At 36.1% G+C, this 16161-nt stretch overlaps 1 protein-coding gene across 1 annotated transcript in view; it reads left to right on the top strand.

The window, feature by feature from the left end:
* The window catches only part of LMTK2 (lemur tyrosine kinase 2), a 108018-nt gene extending 94346 nt beyond the window's left edge, over positions 1–13672 (top strand). The window contains exons 12-14 of the mRNA XM_027874810.1: positions 7607–7739; positions 7987–8226; positions 9379–13672. Of these exons, the coding sequence (XP_027730611.1) occupies positions 7607–7739; positions 7987–8226; positions 9379–9407 (402 nt within the window). The 3' untranslated portion in view covers positions 9408–13672. The remainder of the gene's footprint in view (positions 1–7606; positions 7740–7986; positions 8227–9378) is intronic.
* The last annotated feature ends 2489 nt before the right edge of the window (positions 13673–16161 follow it).

Genomic DNA, 16161 nt, shown 5'->3' with positions numbered 1-16161 from the left:
AGGATCTGAATTCAAATCATTCTGACTCTGAGTCCAGCATTCTTTCCACTCATCACTATCTGTCTTAAGCTTTGTGATATTTCTACCTCTTGATATCAATATTTCAGTGTTATACCCTGTTTAAGGGGGCCAGTTCAATTCAATAAGCATTAATTAAGGCCTCCTATGTGCAAAAGCACGTGTTAGACCCTGGGGATACAAAGACAAAACAAACAAACAAAAGATCCCTAGCTTAAAGGAATTTACCTTGTACTGGGTGGATACAACATGGAGAAAGATAAATATGTATGTTACTTTTGAGGAAGGAAAGAGCATAAAGCATTTATTAAAAGCTTGCTGTGTGCCAAATGCAAGTAAAAAGAAAGACATCCTAATTGAGGAAGATAACAAGAAAGGGAGGGGCAAAGAAGCAATCCAGAGGGTCAGGATGAGCCAGGTTTGAAGTGAGTATGGCTGTGTTGGATACTTCCTCAAAAGGAGGTCTCAGGGGAAGAGTTCTCTAATTGGGGGAAGAAGCCATGAGGTGTAATGGTATTGCCAACATGAGGCAGCTGCTGGCTCAGAGGTGAAATACGCCAGAGAGTAATGGGCCATGCTGATACAGTATGAAGACTAGGGGGAATTAGAAAATAGTTCTCATTAGAGATAACTCATGAGCATGAGCTGAGCTTTGAAGGAAGTCAAGAATGCCAGTAGATGGAGGTAAGCAGTGAATACATTCTAAGCACAGATGGCAGGCAGCCTATGCATAGGCACAGAAACTGGAGAGAAGATATCAGTTCAGGGAACAGCAAGTAGACCAGTTTGTCTGGAATGTGTAAAGAACAGCTAGGTGGCCCCGGGGATAGAGTGCCAGGCCTAGAGTCAAGAAGACTCATCTTCTTGAGTTCAAATCTGGTCTTAGACACTAACTGTGTGACTCTGCGCAACTCACTTAACCCTGTTTGCCTCAGTTTCCTCATCTGTAAAATGAGCTGGAGAAGGAAACGGCAAACCACTCCAGTATCTTTGCCAAGAAAACCCCAAATGGGGTCACAGAGAGTTGGACATGCCTAACAGCATCAACATAATAGCTGAAGGGAGAGGAGTAAGATGCAGTCAGTAAGCCTAGAAACATAGGCTGGAGCCAAATTGTGTAGGGCTTTACATGCCAAGGGGAGGAGTTTTATTTCATCCTGAAAACAATTATAAGCCATTGAAGGTTCCTGAGTAAGGAAAATTACATTCTTTAGAAGGCAATTTTAATTACTGTGCTTAATTTCACAAATAGCTTGACATTGAGATATAGTGCTTCTATTTCTGAATAGTCTTGAGTTGAGGTCATCTCTGTGACTTTTGATTTACCTATTTATAAATCAGACTTGCCAGATGGGTTGTAGTTCTTGCCAGAACTACATCTACAGAATATGCTGAGGCATTATCCTCCTTGAAATTCAGTCTCTATGAAATTGTTTGGCTTCTTTTGGCCATTTATAAAAGAATCACATTTTCTTTCCTCTTCTACACAGTGTCTTCCTGCTTAGGGACAGGCTTCCTCAGTGTCCACTGTAGCACAGGTGTCAGACTGGAGACTGAGAAAAACCCAGAACCAGATTAAAATGCAATTGGGAAATGTTTAGCAAAATAAAAATACAGTATAACGTGGGTCATGTTAATTTGTGGTTTTCTAAGTCAGTGTGGGGCCCACAGGGATCAAGATTCCTTGTGCTAGGGCAACAAAAGGATTCCTTGCTCTTTCTACTTTTCCTCTGCCTGTCCCCGCTTTGTTGCACAGAAGCCCATTTTCTAAAGCTTCCTTCAAGCTTTCCATTAGGATCTGCCTGCTCTCAACCTGTGGTGCCTTTTAATCTCAGCAGTTCTCTTTTCCCTGTAGTGTTGCATATAGTTTAAAACCAAAGCAGCTCACATTTATGTAGGTTTATAATGTGCTTTCTCCACAACAACCCCTTGAGGTATAGGTATTCCTAGAATTGTTCCTATTTTACATTTGAAGAAACAGACTCGAAGAGTTTAATTTTTGTTTTTATTAAAAAACCTTTTAAAATTTAAATACAAAGTAAGAAAAGAAAAAGAAGCTTTGCCATGTACACAGCAGAATGTAAGAGAGGATTCAAAATATACAGCAATAAATTTCTATTTCAAGAAAGCCTATATAATAAATACTACACATTGTATTCCAAGCTGCCCATCTTTTCTTTGCTTCCTTGTAAGTTTTCTTTTGTTCCCTACTGTTCTTCTTTCCCTCTTCCTCCCCCCCAAGAACGTTACAATTAGGTATGTATACATACATACATATATGTATACACACACATAAACATACATACCTACATGCATACATATGCATACATATATGTATATTTGTGCATGTATGTACATACATACCCTTACATACTCGTACATATGCTTAGTATCTCTAATCCTATTCATATATAGATATATACATTCATATGCATCTGTGTAAGACCATACTATACTTGTTTGTCTTCTGTTTCTCTGAAGGTGGATAACATCTTCCTTCATAGGTCCAAGTCTTTCCATGTTTTTCTAAGCCCATCATCTCATTTCCTATACCACAGCAATATTCCAACCTTATACTGTTTGGTTATTTTAAATAGTCTAAAACAATTTTGATTAATATAGCTGACATATAGTGTAGTTTCCCTTTTTTTTCTCTTTTGATTAAATCTATTTTAGCTTTAATTTTCTGAGATCATGTTTATTACCCCTGCTTTTTTTTTTCCCCTACTAAATTCAACTCCTGATCTTTATTTTATGTTTGTGTGTATCTCCTGTTTCTTATCCCCTCTAATTCTTCTACTTTACTTCTTTCTACCTGCTACTTTGCCCTCCTATTACTTAGCCTACTCCTCCACCAAAGATCCTTCCCTTATCTTCTCCCCCTACCCTGAAATCCCTCCCTTATCCTCTCCCCACTCCCTATCCCTTTAGCCTTTTACTTTTTTCTGAATTTAGAAGATTTTTATGCTCTTCCAGATATATATGTATTGTTCCCTCTTTAACCCATTCACAGTGAGAGTAGGGTTCCAGAACTACCAGCCCTCTACCCCATCTAATTTCTCTATGTCAGTTCTTCTAGCACCTCATTTGTATAAGATAATTACTCTCTTTATCTTTTCCTAGACAGTTTCCTTTTTAGTTTCACATCATACTTAGCTCTACCCCAATCTTTCTTTTGAACTACCCAATTTTACATTTCCTTGTATAAAAAGTAAACAGTCTGTCCTTATTGAGTTCCTTGTAATTACTTTTTTATGTTTACCTTATATTTCTCTTGGATCTCATATGTCAAATTTTCTTTTGATTTCAGGTCTTTTTACACCAAAATCCTGAAAGTCTGGCAGTTCATTAAATGTGTGTGTGTGTCTCTCTCTCTTTCTTTTTTTTTTTTTTTTTTTTCGTCCATTCAGGATTATGCTTAACTTTACTGGATGTGCTAGTTTTGGCCACAACCTCAGGTCTTTTGCTCTTTGATATATAGTGTTCCAACACCTCCAGTTTTTTTAAGTAGCCACTGCTAGGTCTTGTGTGATTCTGATTGTGGCTCCACCATATTTGAATTGTTTTGGGGTTTTTTTTTCCTTGTTGCTTGTAATATTTTCTCCTTGAGTTGGGGTTTCAGAATCTGGCTATGATATTCCTGTAGATTTTCCCCGTAGCATCTCTTTCAGGTGGTAATTGGTGGATTTTTTCTATTTCTACTTTCCCCTCTTGTTCTAATACTTCAGAATAGTTTTCTTTAATTACTTCTTGTATTACTGTATCAAGATTTCACTTTTGGATTGTAGCATTCAGGTAGTCTGATTATTCTTGTGTTTTCTTGATCTGTTCTCCCGATCACTTGTTTTTCTTATGAGATGTTTCACTTTCTCTTCTATTTTTTCATTCTTTATATCTTGTTTTGTTATTTCTTGGTCTCTTATAACATTGCTGGCTTCCCCTTGCCCATTTCTAATTTTCAAGGAGCCATTTTCTTCCTTAAGATTCTAAATCTCCTCTTCTAGTTGGTTGGCTTTATTTTCGTAATCTTTTTGTTTTTCTTGAATTGTTCTTTTTTTTTATTTTTCCTCAATCTCATTTGATTTTTAGTTTTTTAAGTTCTTCTATGAATTCTTTTGGGGCAGGTGACCATTTGACATTACTCTTTGGGGTAGAAGAGACTTTTTTAAAAAAAAATTTTTAATTAATTTATTTTTAGTTTTGGACATTCACTTACATAAGCTTTTGAGTTTTAAATTTTCTCCGCCTCCCTCCCTCATCCCTCCCCAAGGTGGCATGCAATCTGATATAGCCTCTATATGTACATTCTTAGTAACGTATTTTCACATTAGTCATGTTGTGAAAGAAGAATCAGAACCAAAGGGAAAAACCTTGAGAAAGAAAAAAAGAGAAAATAGTATGCTTTGATCTGCATTCAGACTCCATAGTTCTTTCTTTGGATCTGGATAGCATTTTCCACCATGAGTCTTTTGGAGTTGTCTTAGATCTTTGTGTTGCTGAGAAGAGCTAAGTCTATCAAAGTCAGTCATCACACAGTGTGGCTGTTACTATGTGCAATGTTCTCCTGGGTCTGCTCACTTCACTCAGCAATCAGTTCATATAAGTCCTTCTAGGTTTTTCTGAAGTCTACCTGCTCATCATTTCTTATAGCACAACAGTATTCCGTTACATTATATACCACTACTTGTTCAGCCATTCCCCTGTTGATGGGTATCCCCTCAATTTCCAATTCTTGGCCGCCACAAAAAGAGCTACTAGAAATATTTTTGTACATGTGGGTCTTTTTCTCATTTTTATGATCTCTTTGGGATGTAGCCCTAGAAGTGCTGTTGCTGACTCAAAGGGTATGCACAGTTTTATAGCCTTTTGGGCATAGTTCCAAATTGCTCTCCAGAATGGTTGGATCAGTTCACAACTCCACCAACAATGTATTAGTATCCAGTTTTCCCACATTTTCTCCAGCGTTTATAATTTTCCTTTTGTATTAGGTGTGATGTGGTTCCTAAGAGTAGTTTTGATTTGCAATTCTCTAATCAATAGTGATTTAGAGCATTTTTTCATATGATTATAGATAGCTTTACTTTCTTCATCTGAAAACTATTCATATCTTTGTCTATTTATCAATTCAGAAATGACTTGCATTCTTATAAATTTGACTTAGTTCTCTATATATTCTGGACATGAGGCCCTTATCAGAGACATTGGTTGTAAAAATTCTTTCCCAGTTTCCTGCTTCCCTCCTAATCTTGGTTGCTTTGGCTTTATGCAAAAACTTTTCAATTTAATGTAGTCAAAATTATCCATTTTGCATTTCATAATGTTCTGTATCTCTTGTTTGGTCATAAATTCTTCGGTTCTCCATAAATCTGACAGGTAAACTATTCCTTGCTCTTCCAATTTGCTTATAGTATTTTGACTTTATTTTGGTATATGGTATAAGATACTGATCTGTGCCCAGTTTCTACCATATTATTTTCCAATTTTCCCAGCAGTTTTTGTCAGATAGTTCTTATCCCAAAGCTGGGGTCTTTGGGTTTATCAAACAGTAGGAGAGACTTGTATTGCTTCAGTGTCCTTTGAAGAGGAACCCCAGTCTTCTGTATTCCCACAGTAACTTTCTGTGGTTGGGTTCTTTCTCCTTAGCCTGCTCATTTTTTTTTTTTTAATTTGGAGAAGCTTGTTATTGTAATCACTTCAAACCCTTTTGCGTTCACCGGCGTGGGCTGGTTCCTTCTCCCCTCAGGCACCCTGTCTTGGCTGCATATCTGAGCCTGGCATCCCTTATCAACAGAGGTTCCCTCAATAATCTTTCCCTGCTCAAACACCCATTTCCCCACATTGTCCAGGAGGTGAAAATACTGTGACTGGGGCCAAGGCTACCTTCTAACCCAGTTAGCCCCAGGTTGCTGTTTCAGCAGAACTAGCTTACAGGTGTTTACTCTTCACAAGGACCAAATCTTAGTTCTGGGATTTTTCTTTGGATCTTCTCCTGATTGTCCCAGGAGGACCAATGTTCTGCCCCAACTCTTGTTACTGCTCTATGTTTGCCCTGAGGCATTATTTTGTCTTGTTTGTGGGAAAAATTCAGAGTGCTTGGAATTTTCTGACCTTCTCCACCATATTCCCAGAATCCTCTCTCAAAGAGCTTAATTCTGTTCAAGATGATACAACTAGCAAATGTTGGTGCCTGAATTCAAATCTCTCTCACAGTGCTCTTTCCATGCCATACGTGTTTTAAAAATATGGTTGCTGCCTTTTAAATTTTTTCTTATTTCTGCCTACTTTGATCGTGAATACAGATATGATATAAGGACAATGCAAAAGGCCTGGAGTCCATGTCGTTTGAGGAGTAGTTGGGGGGGTTGGGGGGTGTTGATAGCTGCCTTCCAACATGTAAGAGGCCGTCATGTGCAGAAAGGGCCAGAATGTGTAGAGAGCAGAGCCAGGAAATGGGTAGATGTTGAAGAGACGCAAATTTAGGTTTGATGTCAGGAAAAACTTCCCTAACAATTAGAGAAGGCCAGAAGTGGCTGTGGCTGCCTTGAGAGGTAGTTAAGTTTCCTTTTCTCAAAGGTCTTCTGGCAGAGGTTAGACAATGACTACCTGTTATGGTGTAGTCAGGATTTCTTTTGAATGTGAGTTGGTCCCTTCCAACTTTGAAATATTGTTTCTGTGATTCAGATTTGATGTTACATTTATTAGTTTTAAGCTTGGAAACCTATATGTAACTTTTCAATGTTTAAAAAAAAAAAAGATGCCATCATGGTAAGTGAGGATTGTACAAAGCAATTCACTTGAGATTGGGAAGTGAAGGTTATGTTAATGGATTTTAAAAATACAGAAAAATCAGATGATGTCATACAGTGGCATAATAAAGTGTTAGGATAGAAGAAATCAATTAGAGAGTTTAGAAATTAAGACACAAATCGAATATTCTTTAGCTCTTCTTTTGATTCTGTTTTTATTTTTTTTTCCTGGTTTGTGTGGCCAAGAGTTTCATTTTCTTTTGCCTGATTAGTTTATTTGCTATTATTTATTTGACCTTCTATTAACCCCCCCTTTTAGTTTTACTTTCACTTTTGTTTTTAGTTAACTAAAGAATCCTGGTAAAAAATGAAATTCCTTTTTCTATTAAAGAGTAGAAAGAAAACTTAAATCCTTGGTTGGAAGGACTCATTAGATAACCCACAAAAATTAAAATTTCTCCATTATACTCTGTGTGTGAATTGCAGGCTTATCTTAACTTTTTTCATGGAACACTCAAACAAAATTCTGATAAGTAAATAATGTAATTATTTTATCAATATGTCTTTGTTGAGCACCTGCACATCCAAAGCATTCTGTTAGATGCTGTGGGGATTCAAAGCAATGTAAAATACAATTTCTGACCTCAAGAACCTTACAGTTTAGTTGGAGAAAGAACATACATATTCCAGGTAGATGTGGACAGGCAAAACAAAGACAAGGCAGGGAAGAGAACACACAAAAAATGTTGTAGACCAAGTTGTTGACTAAAACTGATGACTGATGTGATTTTTTTTCCCCCTTTTTTCCATGTAGTATATAATTAGAATTTTTATTTCCTTAGGAAACACCAACCAAAGAGCTGGGACACCAAGGAGCAGAAGCAAATAATCAGAACTCTAATAGTGCAGCACCATCATTAGGTCCCAATTACTTGAACAGGTTTACAAACTCAGAAAGTTCAACTGATGAAGAAGGTATTTTGAAAATCTGAGATAAGCTTTAAAATGTGATGTTTATCAGTTCATTTGTTTTCTCACAAATACTTAATGTTGCCTGACAATTTATCTCTGCTAAGAGAATTTTCATTTCAGTACACATTTTTTTTTGTTAATTATTGGTCAGCAAATTTTATTGTGTGTAATATGCAGAGTACTATGTATTTGGATTCTTTTCTTATGAATAATCAAGAAGCAGTTTCAAAACCAGAATTTTTTTTTTTAGGTGGAGGTTTTGAATGGGATGATGACTTCTCTCAAGAGTCTTTTATGGCAAAAACAGCAGAAAACCTTGGTTCCAAGCCCTCTCTTCAAACATCAAAGTACTTTTCTCCTCCTCCGCCATCTAGAAGTATTGAACAAAGTTGGTCACATGCATCGCCTTATTCCAGGTTTTCTATCTCTCCTGCCAACATTGCAAGTTTTTCTCTTACACATCTTACAGATTCAGATATTGAACAAGGAGGTGAGTGCCCACGTGACAGTGGGTACCTGTGCAATTGGGTCCACGAGTGTGGGAGATTTGGGAAGATGTTAATTCTTTGTTAAAGAAGGCAAGCCAACTAATATGGTAGAAGTTACTATATGAATACAGGTTTATTTCAAAGTATCTTGTTTCTTACAGAAAATTCTTAATAAGATAATCACAAGCCTTAGATCTTATTCCACAAGCTAACTTCTTTTTATCCTGTCTGTTCCATTCCACAAGCTGAGTGTATTCAGTAAAACCAGATATGCCAAATGTCTGGTGGGGATTTTTAGGTTCCCTTTCACCAGAATGAACAGAGCTCCCTGAGAGAGCAATGACCTGTTCCTCCCCGGTATCTTTCTGATCTTTGGTTTGAATTTTAAAAATAGCTCTGAATCATTGCCAGATGGGGCATGATATTCTCTTGCCCTTAAAAACCTTTTCTTCTCTCCCTGCTCTTTGAATACAGAAAGAAGAATACAAAGGATTGGTTTAAGCTCCTTAAACGTGGGGCATCTCTAATTCATGTTTTTGGTAACAGACCACACTTTGCTACAGTGTCTTTGAGGCACCTCCTTTTAGAATTCACTTTTGCTGTAAAGTGTTTTGTGAGGTTGTTTGGGTTTGGTTTTTTTTTTTTAAACTAATATCAATGTGCGGTAGATAGGGGTAGAAGTGAAGGGTCAGGGATACATATTAAATAATATCTTAGAATAAATACCACCTTTCATAGCTAGATTTAAAGATAAATGTTAATAGGTGCTCTGGCGTTGAGGTTTGCAAATCAAATAATTTCAAAGTAATATAAGAAGCTTTTATTTGTACTTGCGCTATATTTTACTTATACTGATTAGATAATACCAATTACCCAAGTAGTCCTACAAATAGGCAGATGTTTAGAGAACCTACCCAATTTTTTTGCATGCTTCAACCTGTGACATTGAACTAGATGTGTGAGTTAAACAGATGTGTTTCTTCTGTATGAGAGTACAGCAGGTGTTGCTTTAAAGCAGAAAAATGAGTCAAGTGCTAAGTCGTCAATTGCTTACTTTTCTACGTAATGCATTTGTGTTGAATTTGAACTAGAAAATTTTTACCCTACAAAAATTGTTTATCTTTATGTCATCTTATTGTCTTTTTACCACATAGGAAGCAGTGAAGATGGAGAAAAAGATTAAGTGGGTAGAATACTTTTTTTAAAATGAGAAACTGCTCATACAGGACAGCATGCCCACACTGATGGCCTGCACGGTATAAATACTGACAAACACAATTGTGTTCAGAAAGCCACTGTAGGCTTCTTCTGGAGTAAGAAGAGAAGAATCAAGAAACACAGAAAAGAAATGTTAAATAAGGACTTTTGATGTGTATTTGTAATGCGTGTTTTTAATCAGTGCAATTTGCTTTTCATTTGGAAGAGATGAATCTACAGCTGTTTTAAAAAAACTTGAAGTATTAATTCTTCAGACAATTGTAATTTGTAATAAACTTGTAAAGCAATTACACAACCTTCTGGTTATGTATGGGATTGTATCATATTCTTTTTATATTTTTCCATGTAGTTTATTCTATTTGAACCTACACCTGTCATAGAATTATACATAATTGTGTCTGTACAACAGGTGGCTGTGTCACTGAAACCGTATGAATGATAGTTGGTCAGTAGTGAGCCATATTTATTCTTGGGGGGGAAAGATCACTAAATACATATTACCTTGCTTTCTGTAATTGCACTATGGATATATGTTCCCAGAGTCCCCAACATTGTACAGAATCAGAATCGTAAATTATTCAAGGAAAATAAAGCAGGTCAAGCTAGGGCTGTTAACTAGTTTGATTTCTCCTGTTTTTATATTTTGTTTTCTATGCATGGTACTTGTAAAATTTAAATGAGTGTTACGCTGTTGTAGAATTTGCTGGAATCTTAAACCCAGTACCATTTTTCAAAATGATAAATGATTCTGAATGTTACAGTGTTCATGTTTTTATAGGAAATATTTTTGAGGAGTCTGAAAACACTGATCTGGGTTGCCAACTGAATCAAATGCATTTACGTTTTTTCTCTTAGAGTGACTTAAAAATATCAGGCTTCTTTCCAAATAGCTGAAGGGTCTTTCAACCAGTGATTCTTACTTTTTGTTTTTAAAGGGATGTGGAAACGATTTCACTCCTGAGCTCCCTAGAGTAAAAAATAAAGCTACTGTAAAATTTGGCCCAAATAAAATTTCTTAGCTTGTATTAACCAAATATGAGATTATTAAGTCAGATATTTCATAGTAATGTCATGAAGTTTTCTCAAAAATTAATTTAAAAGATCAGACTTATGGTGACAGTTTCATTCACCTTTGCTTTAAAAAGGCAGTGATACCAAAACTGAAAATGGGAAATGCAACCCCTGAAGTCTGTCTGCCTTAAAATAAGTACAAGTTAATTGCTGCTTACCCAGACTCCATCATTGGTTGATGTGAGCAGTTGAATAAATCAGCAGCCTCCCATGATGAACCTGGGTGACTCCAAATAGTTCTCCTGGATGGTCTGGCAGTCAGTCCATGAAATGAGTAATGTGGTGCAGTTTAAGGTGGCAGTTACCTTTACAATTGTGTTAGCTCAATCTTAGAGACCCTTCAGACATTGCTGTTATTGGCCTGAGCACACAGAAGTCATTTTCTTCTTTCTTTTTTTTTTTTTTTTTTAAAGCAGGGATTTGGGGAAAAATGCCACTAGATGGGCATGACCATAAGCTGGCCCCAGTGCTCATGGGACTGGGTATTTCCTCCTGGACTAAATCACGGTGCTGCTTTTTTATTAGTTTAAAAGCACTTGATTTTTAAGAGACTGGAATGCTCGAGACGCAGCTTTGTGATTGTTCAGAGAAGGGGGAAAGGGATTTACTCTAAAACAGACAATGTTTTATTTTTGAAAATTGATAATGGCCGCAGGTAAGCCTAGTGTCTAGCTTCCCCAAATACAATGTTTACAGTTGCCAAAAAGATGCAGTGATATTGTGCTGAGTGAAGAATCAAGTTCATGGTGAAGCCATTTATCGTAAGGGAAAGTTTGCCAGTCAGTGGGTTAGTTGATGCCATAGAACATTGTTCTTTATGTCAGCGAGTACTCCTAAGACCCAAGTATAAAAGCCTTACTGTCTTTAGTAAGTATGTTTTTACAGTCTCCACTACTCTAATAGCTTTGAAAACTTTGTTGGTCACAGTGTATGACTAAATGTTAAAAAATAGTTTAGACCAGTTGGCCACAACACCTTATAACTTATGATCTCAGTTGAGTAAAAATTTGCAAGTTTATGTAGTAAAATTTATGTACTACATGTACACATTGACTAATTTCTTGTAGTAGCATTAAATTTCCACAGGGGAAAAAAATTCAAAGTAGAGACTGTGACCCTTTTTAAAACCACTATTTGTTGTATACACTAAACACTTGCAGGAGTCCCCAAAGAGCATGAAATCCTGTTTCAGAAACTGTATTCATGTGTGTGTGTGTGTGTGTGTGTGTGTGTGTGTGTGTGTTTTCTTTTTAAATGACAGGGCATTAGAGTATGATTATGCCAAAATTAAACCTCAGCTCTGAATTTCTTGCTATGGACACTCCTTGAGTATTAGTAGTGAATGATATGTTTTATAGCTAATCACTGACCTAAATTGAGTAAAAAATGAGATGGCTGCTCTTATTTTACGAAGCTGTAACTATGGAGATTCAGCTTATACTGCTGACATCAGACATCAACAGATGTTAATTAAGCACCTACTAATACATTGTGGTAGATGCTAAAGATTCAAAGATCAAACAAAAAAAATTGCCTCTGCCCCCCAAGGAACCCATATGGTCAGCCCATCAAGATTTTCTTCAAACATTTAGGCAATTTCTTTTTCACTATGTATAAAGAGATTAGCCCAGAGCTTCCACTTAACAGACTTTTTTAAAAATTAGTACTAACCTGAGCCTCAATAAAGAGTTACTTCATTGAGTCTAAATGACATGTAACTAGTTGCCAAACATGCATCTTTATATGATCAATTTAGATTGGATTTTATGGAAAAATCTTACTATATTAGGATATGGAAGGTAGAATTTATTTACTAAATGTGTGTTAGCATAGTATTTTGAAATTTCAAGCAATACACAGTAGATGGTTCAATAAAATAGATTTATAGTTGTCAGCTCTGTGTTTGGAAATATTGGCATGTAGTTCATTGTTCAAATTTAGGGATTTTTTTGTTACAAGCAGTAGGATTTTTTTTAATGTTACTTGTTCTAAAACAGATTATGCAATTGAAAGTACATCATTGGGATCTTTCAGATTAGATAGAATTGGTTTATAATACTTGATCCACAACAGATATTCATTGCTAAACTTCCTTTTGATAGTTCAAAAAATATCCAATTTTAGGTTGCATCTTATTTTTTTCAGTGGTTTATTGCTGAATAGCTTGATTCAAGTAAACCTCATATTATCTGCCCTTTTAAAATTCCCTTTGTTGTCTCTCTAAAGCAGTTACCGAATTTTCTCAGATGACCCCATAATCAACCTAAAATAGAAATGCGTAAAAAGAACTTTCAGAATCTCAGATAACCTGATTTAGTGTTTATAAATTAGGACTTCAGGGTAGATAAACCACAGATGTGTTTAATTTGAAATAAAACATTCGGTAATCTGGCTTGTACATGTATAGATGGATGGGTAACCACTTTTGTAGACATGGGCTTATCGAGGCAAGGTTATTGTATATCTCTGCTGCACTAAAAATCCTTTCAAGCCACCTCCTTTTATTACTATTTTAAAGAGTAAATTTATAGGATTTAATGAATCTTTTTGAGTGTGTATTGAGGGGCTTGGCTAAAGGGAATAACTTCTAGTTTTGAACTATGTACTAAGCACTTCATTTAAAACATCAGAAGTGAATCAAGTGTTATAAATCCAATTGTTTGGATATGATGGGTAGCATCAACATATATTAGCCTTATGAGAAACAGCCTTAAAATAAGAATGGGGTGTACAAAATAACTTCAGCTTTAAGTCACAAAAACAATATTCTGAGATATTAATGGTATTAGTTCAAGTCTTTGATTTGAAAAACAAAAGTTCTGTAATAAAAAGGACCTTAAAGATGTGTTGACAGTATTTGTGATACCAGCAGCCTGTTAAAGATGTGTTTGAATGACTTAAAATAATTTGGTTTTGTTTAATAAGTTCAGATTTGCACAGGCCTAGGTGTAACTTGATAATGGTACTGATGTATATATAATGTTGAATTATGTTTGTAAATGAGGAATTACGTAATAAAATCATAGGTATGAGGGTTTTCATATTGTAATTTAATACAGGTATATGAGGTTTATGGCAATATCATAGTTAATGAAATTTCAGGTCAAATTGTCTTTAAATTGTGTACATTTTTAAATTGTAAGATTTCTACTGTATATTGATCATGCATAGTGTGATTCAATAAATTGCTTGTAATTTAAAAACTATTTAATATTCAAAATAAAAAATATAGTTATATATTTATAATCTCTGTTTCTGTGGTCATTTACTATATCTTCACTGTAGGAGAAAAAAAGAACATGTCAATTCATAGAGTTTAGAGTGGTCCTGAATGTTCAGCGCCCCCCACCCCTTAGGATAGCATTGGACTGAATTGTCACAGTTGAATTAAGAATCTGTCCTATTTTGGGGAGCAGCTAGGTGGTGAAGTGGATAGAGCACCAGCCCTGGAGTCAGGAGGACCCGAGTTCAAATCCAGCTTCAGACACATAATACTTAACTAGCTATGTGACTCTGGGCAAGTCACTTAACTCCAATTGCCTCACCAAAAAAAAAGGAAAAAAAAGTCCTGTTTTTCGGGAGCTCATCAGAAGGCTTCTGTGTCTCTGGGTAACAATAATGCTTTCCAAGATGGTCAGTACTCTCCTTATCTTTTGTCACTTTTGTTTAGGCCCTACAACTCTTACACTATGACTCCAGAAATATTTATGTAACCCACTAGGTACACTGTTTGTGTTAACATTAGTTAACTACTAATTCAGATACTAAACTAGATCTTTCTCTCATCAGTTTGGGAATTGCCTCCAGCAATAAACACGATTTATTCATGTCTGCCCATCTTGTACAACTCTTGTCCTCAGAGGATCCATCCAACCTGCCAGAGGCCTCTTTTGCTTTCTCCTGATATTAGAGGGATACTAGAGGAGCACCTTGGCCATCCATCCATCATCCTTCATTCTTGCAATATGACCAGCCCATCTCCTATTCTTTGATTGACAATTCCTTGATGACATCTTGTACCCTTCTTAACTTGCAATTCACACAGTTCCCCAGATCTTTTCCAGACAAACCATCTAACCATATTCCAACCACTACCACCACCACCATCTTATATTTATGAAGTTGATTTTTTGAATCCATGTAAAATTTCCCATTTATCCCTACTGAATGCCATCATAAGATGCTTAAGCTTGTCAAGATCTTTTGAGATCCTTACCCTGTCATTGAATCTCTTAGCTATCCCTTCCAGCTTTGAGTTATCTTCAATTTTATCCAGGTCATTGATAAAAAAATATTAAACAGCATGGGGCAATCTGCATATGGAAGGATGGAGGAGGGGGGAGTGCTTCTAGAAACCTTCCCAACATATCCTGAACCCAGTCATTCAACAAGCTCCAAATCCATCTAATTATCATCTCTCCATCTTTTCCACAGGAAGAAAATGAGGTATTTTAATCAAGTACTTTGCATATATCTAAATAAACTTGATCTCTACCATTCCCTGATCTAGCAGTTTAATAACCCTGTCTAAAAAGAAAAAAAAAATAGCTCCATCTTCTAAATGGTTACCAACCTGTTCTATAGCAAACTGTCTTAGAATTGTTTTTGCACTTAATAGTATTCTATTTTTCCCCATTTCATGTAAAGATAGTTTTCAACATTCATTTTTGTAAGATTTTGAGTTCTAAATTTTTCCCCTCCTTCCCTCTCTTCCCCCCCAAGGCAGCAAGCAATCTACTATAGATTATACATGTACAATCATGTTAAACATATTTCCACATTAGTCATGTTGTGAAAGATGAATCAGAACAAAAGGGAAATACCATGAGAAAGAAAAAAAAAGTGAAAACAGTATGCTTCTATCTGTATTCAGACTCCATGATTCTCTGGATGTGGATAGCATTTTCCATCACGAGTCTTTCGGAACTGTCTTGGATCATTGCATTGCTGAGAAGAGCTGTCTATCATAGTTGATGACACAATGTTGCTGTTACTGTGTATAATGTTCTCCTGGTTCTGTTCACTTCACTCAGCAATGGTTCATGTAAGTCTTTCCAGGTTTATCTGAAATCCACCTGCTCATTATTTCCTATAGCACAAAAGCACTGGGGATATGAAAAAAAAAAGGCAACAACAAAAATAAAACAAAAAACCTTCAAAAAACAATCCCTGCCTCCTAGGAGTTCACAGTCTAATGCACAACTACCTTTTGGGTATTTCAGATTGGATATCCCATAGGCATCTCAAACTCAACATGTCCAAAACAGAACTCATTATCTTTCCCCCACATCCCACCTACCCTAACCGATCTTGTTTCCTTTGAATAAAGTTTTCCCAACCAGAGTTATAGTTCAGTCACATGGATTACACTCCAGTAAGTCTCAGCAATACCTATTGGGCCTCTCCTTCCATTCGGTCGTCTAGAGATTTACGTGTACATATTTGAGGCCATTGGTTTTTACTTCTATATCCTTTCTTAGATTTTGTCTTCTGTGAACTTCATGGACACTTTGTATATATATGTAGGAAGTCTGCAGTAAAGGAATCTTTTAAAACTTGAAGAGGTGGAAAAAGTTAAATGAATATTTCTGGCCACCTGTGCACAGGGAGGCACAAAGATTGTCTTCAATTGGGTATAATCTGTTGCC

The sequence above is a fragment of the Vombatus ursinus genome, unplaced genomic scaffold, assembly GCF_900497805.2.
Source record: "Vombatus ursinus unplaced genomic scaffold, bare-nosed wombat genome assembly UNPS02014807.1, whole genome shotgun sequence".
Classification (NCBI taxonomy): domain Eukaryota; kingdom Metazoa; phylum Chordata; class Mammalia; order Diprotodontia; family Vombatidae; genus Vombatus; species Vombatus ursinus.
The sequence above is the reverse complement of the archived record's forward strand: the minus strand, read 5'-3'. Positions and strand labels throughout refer to the sequence as shown.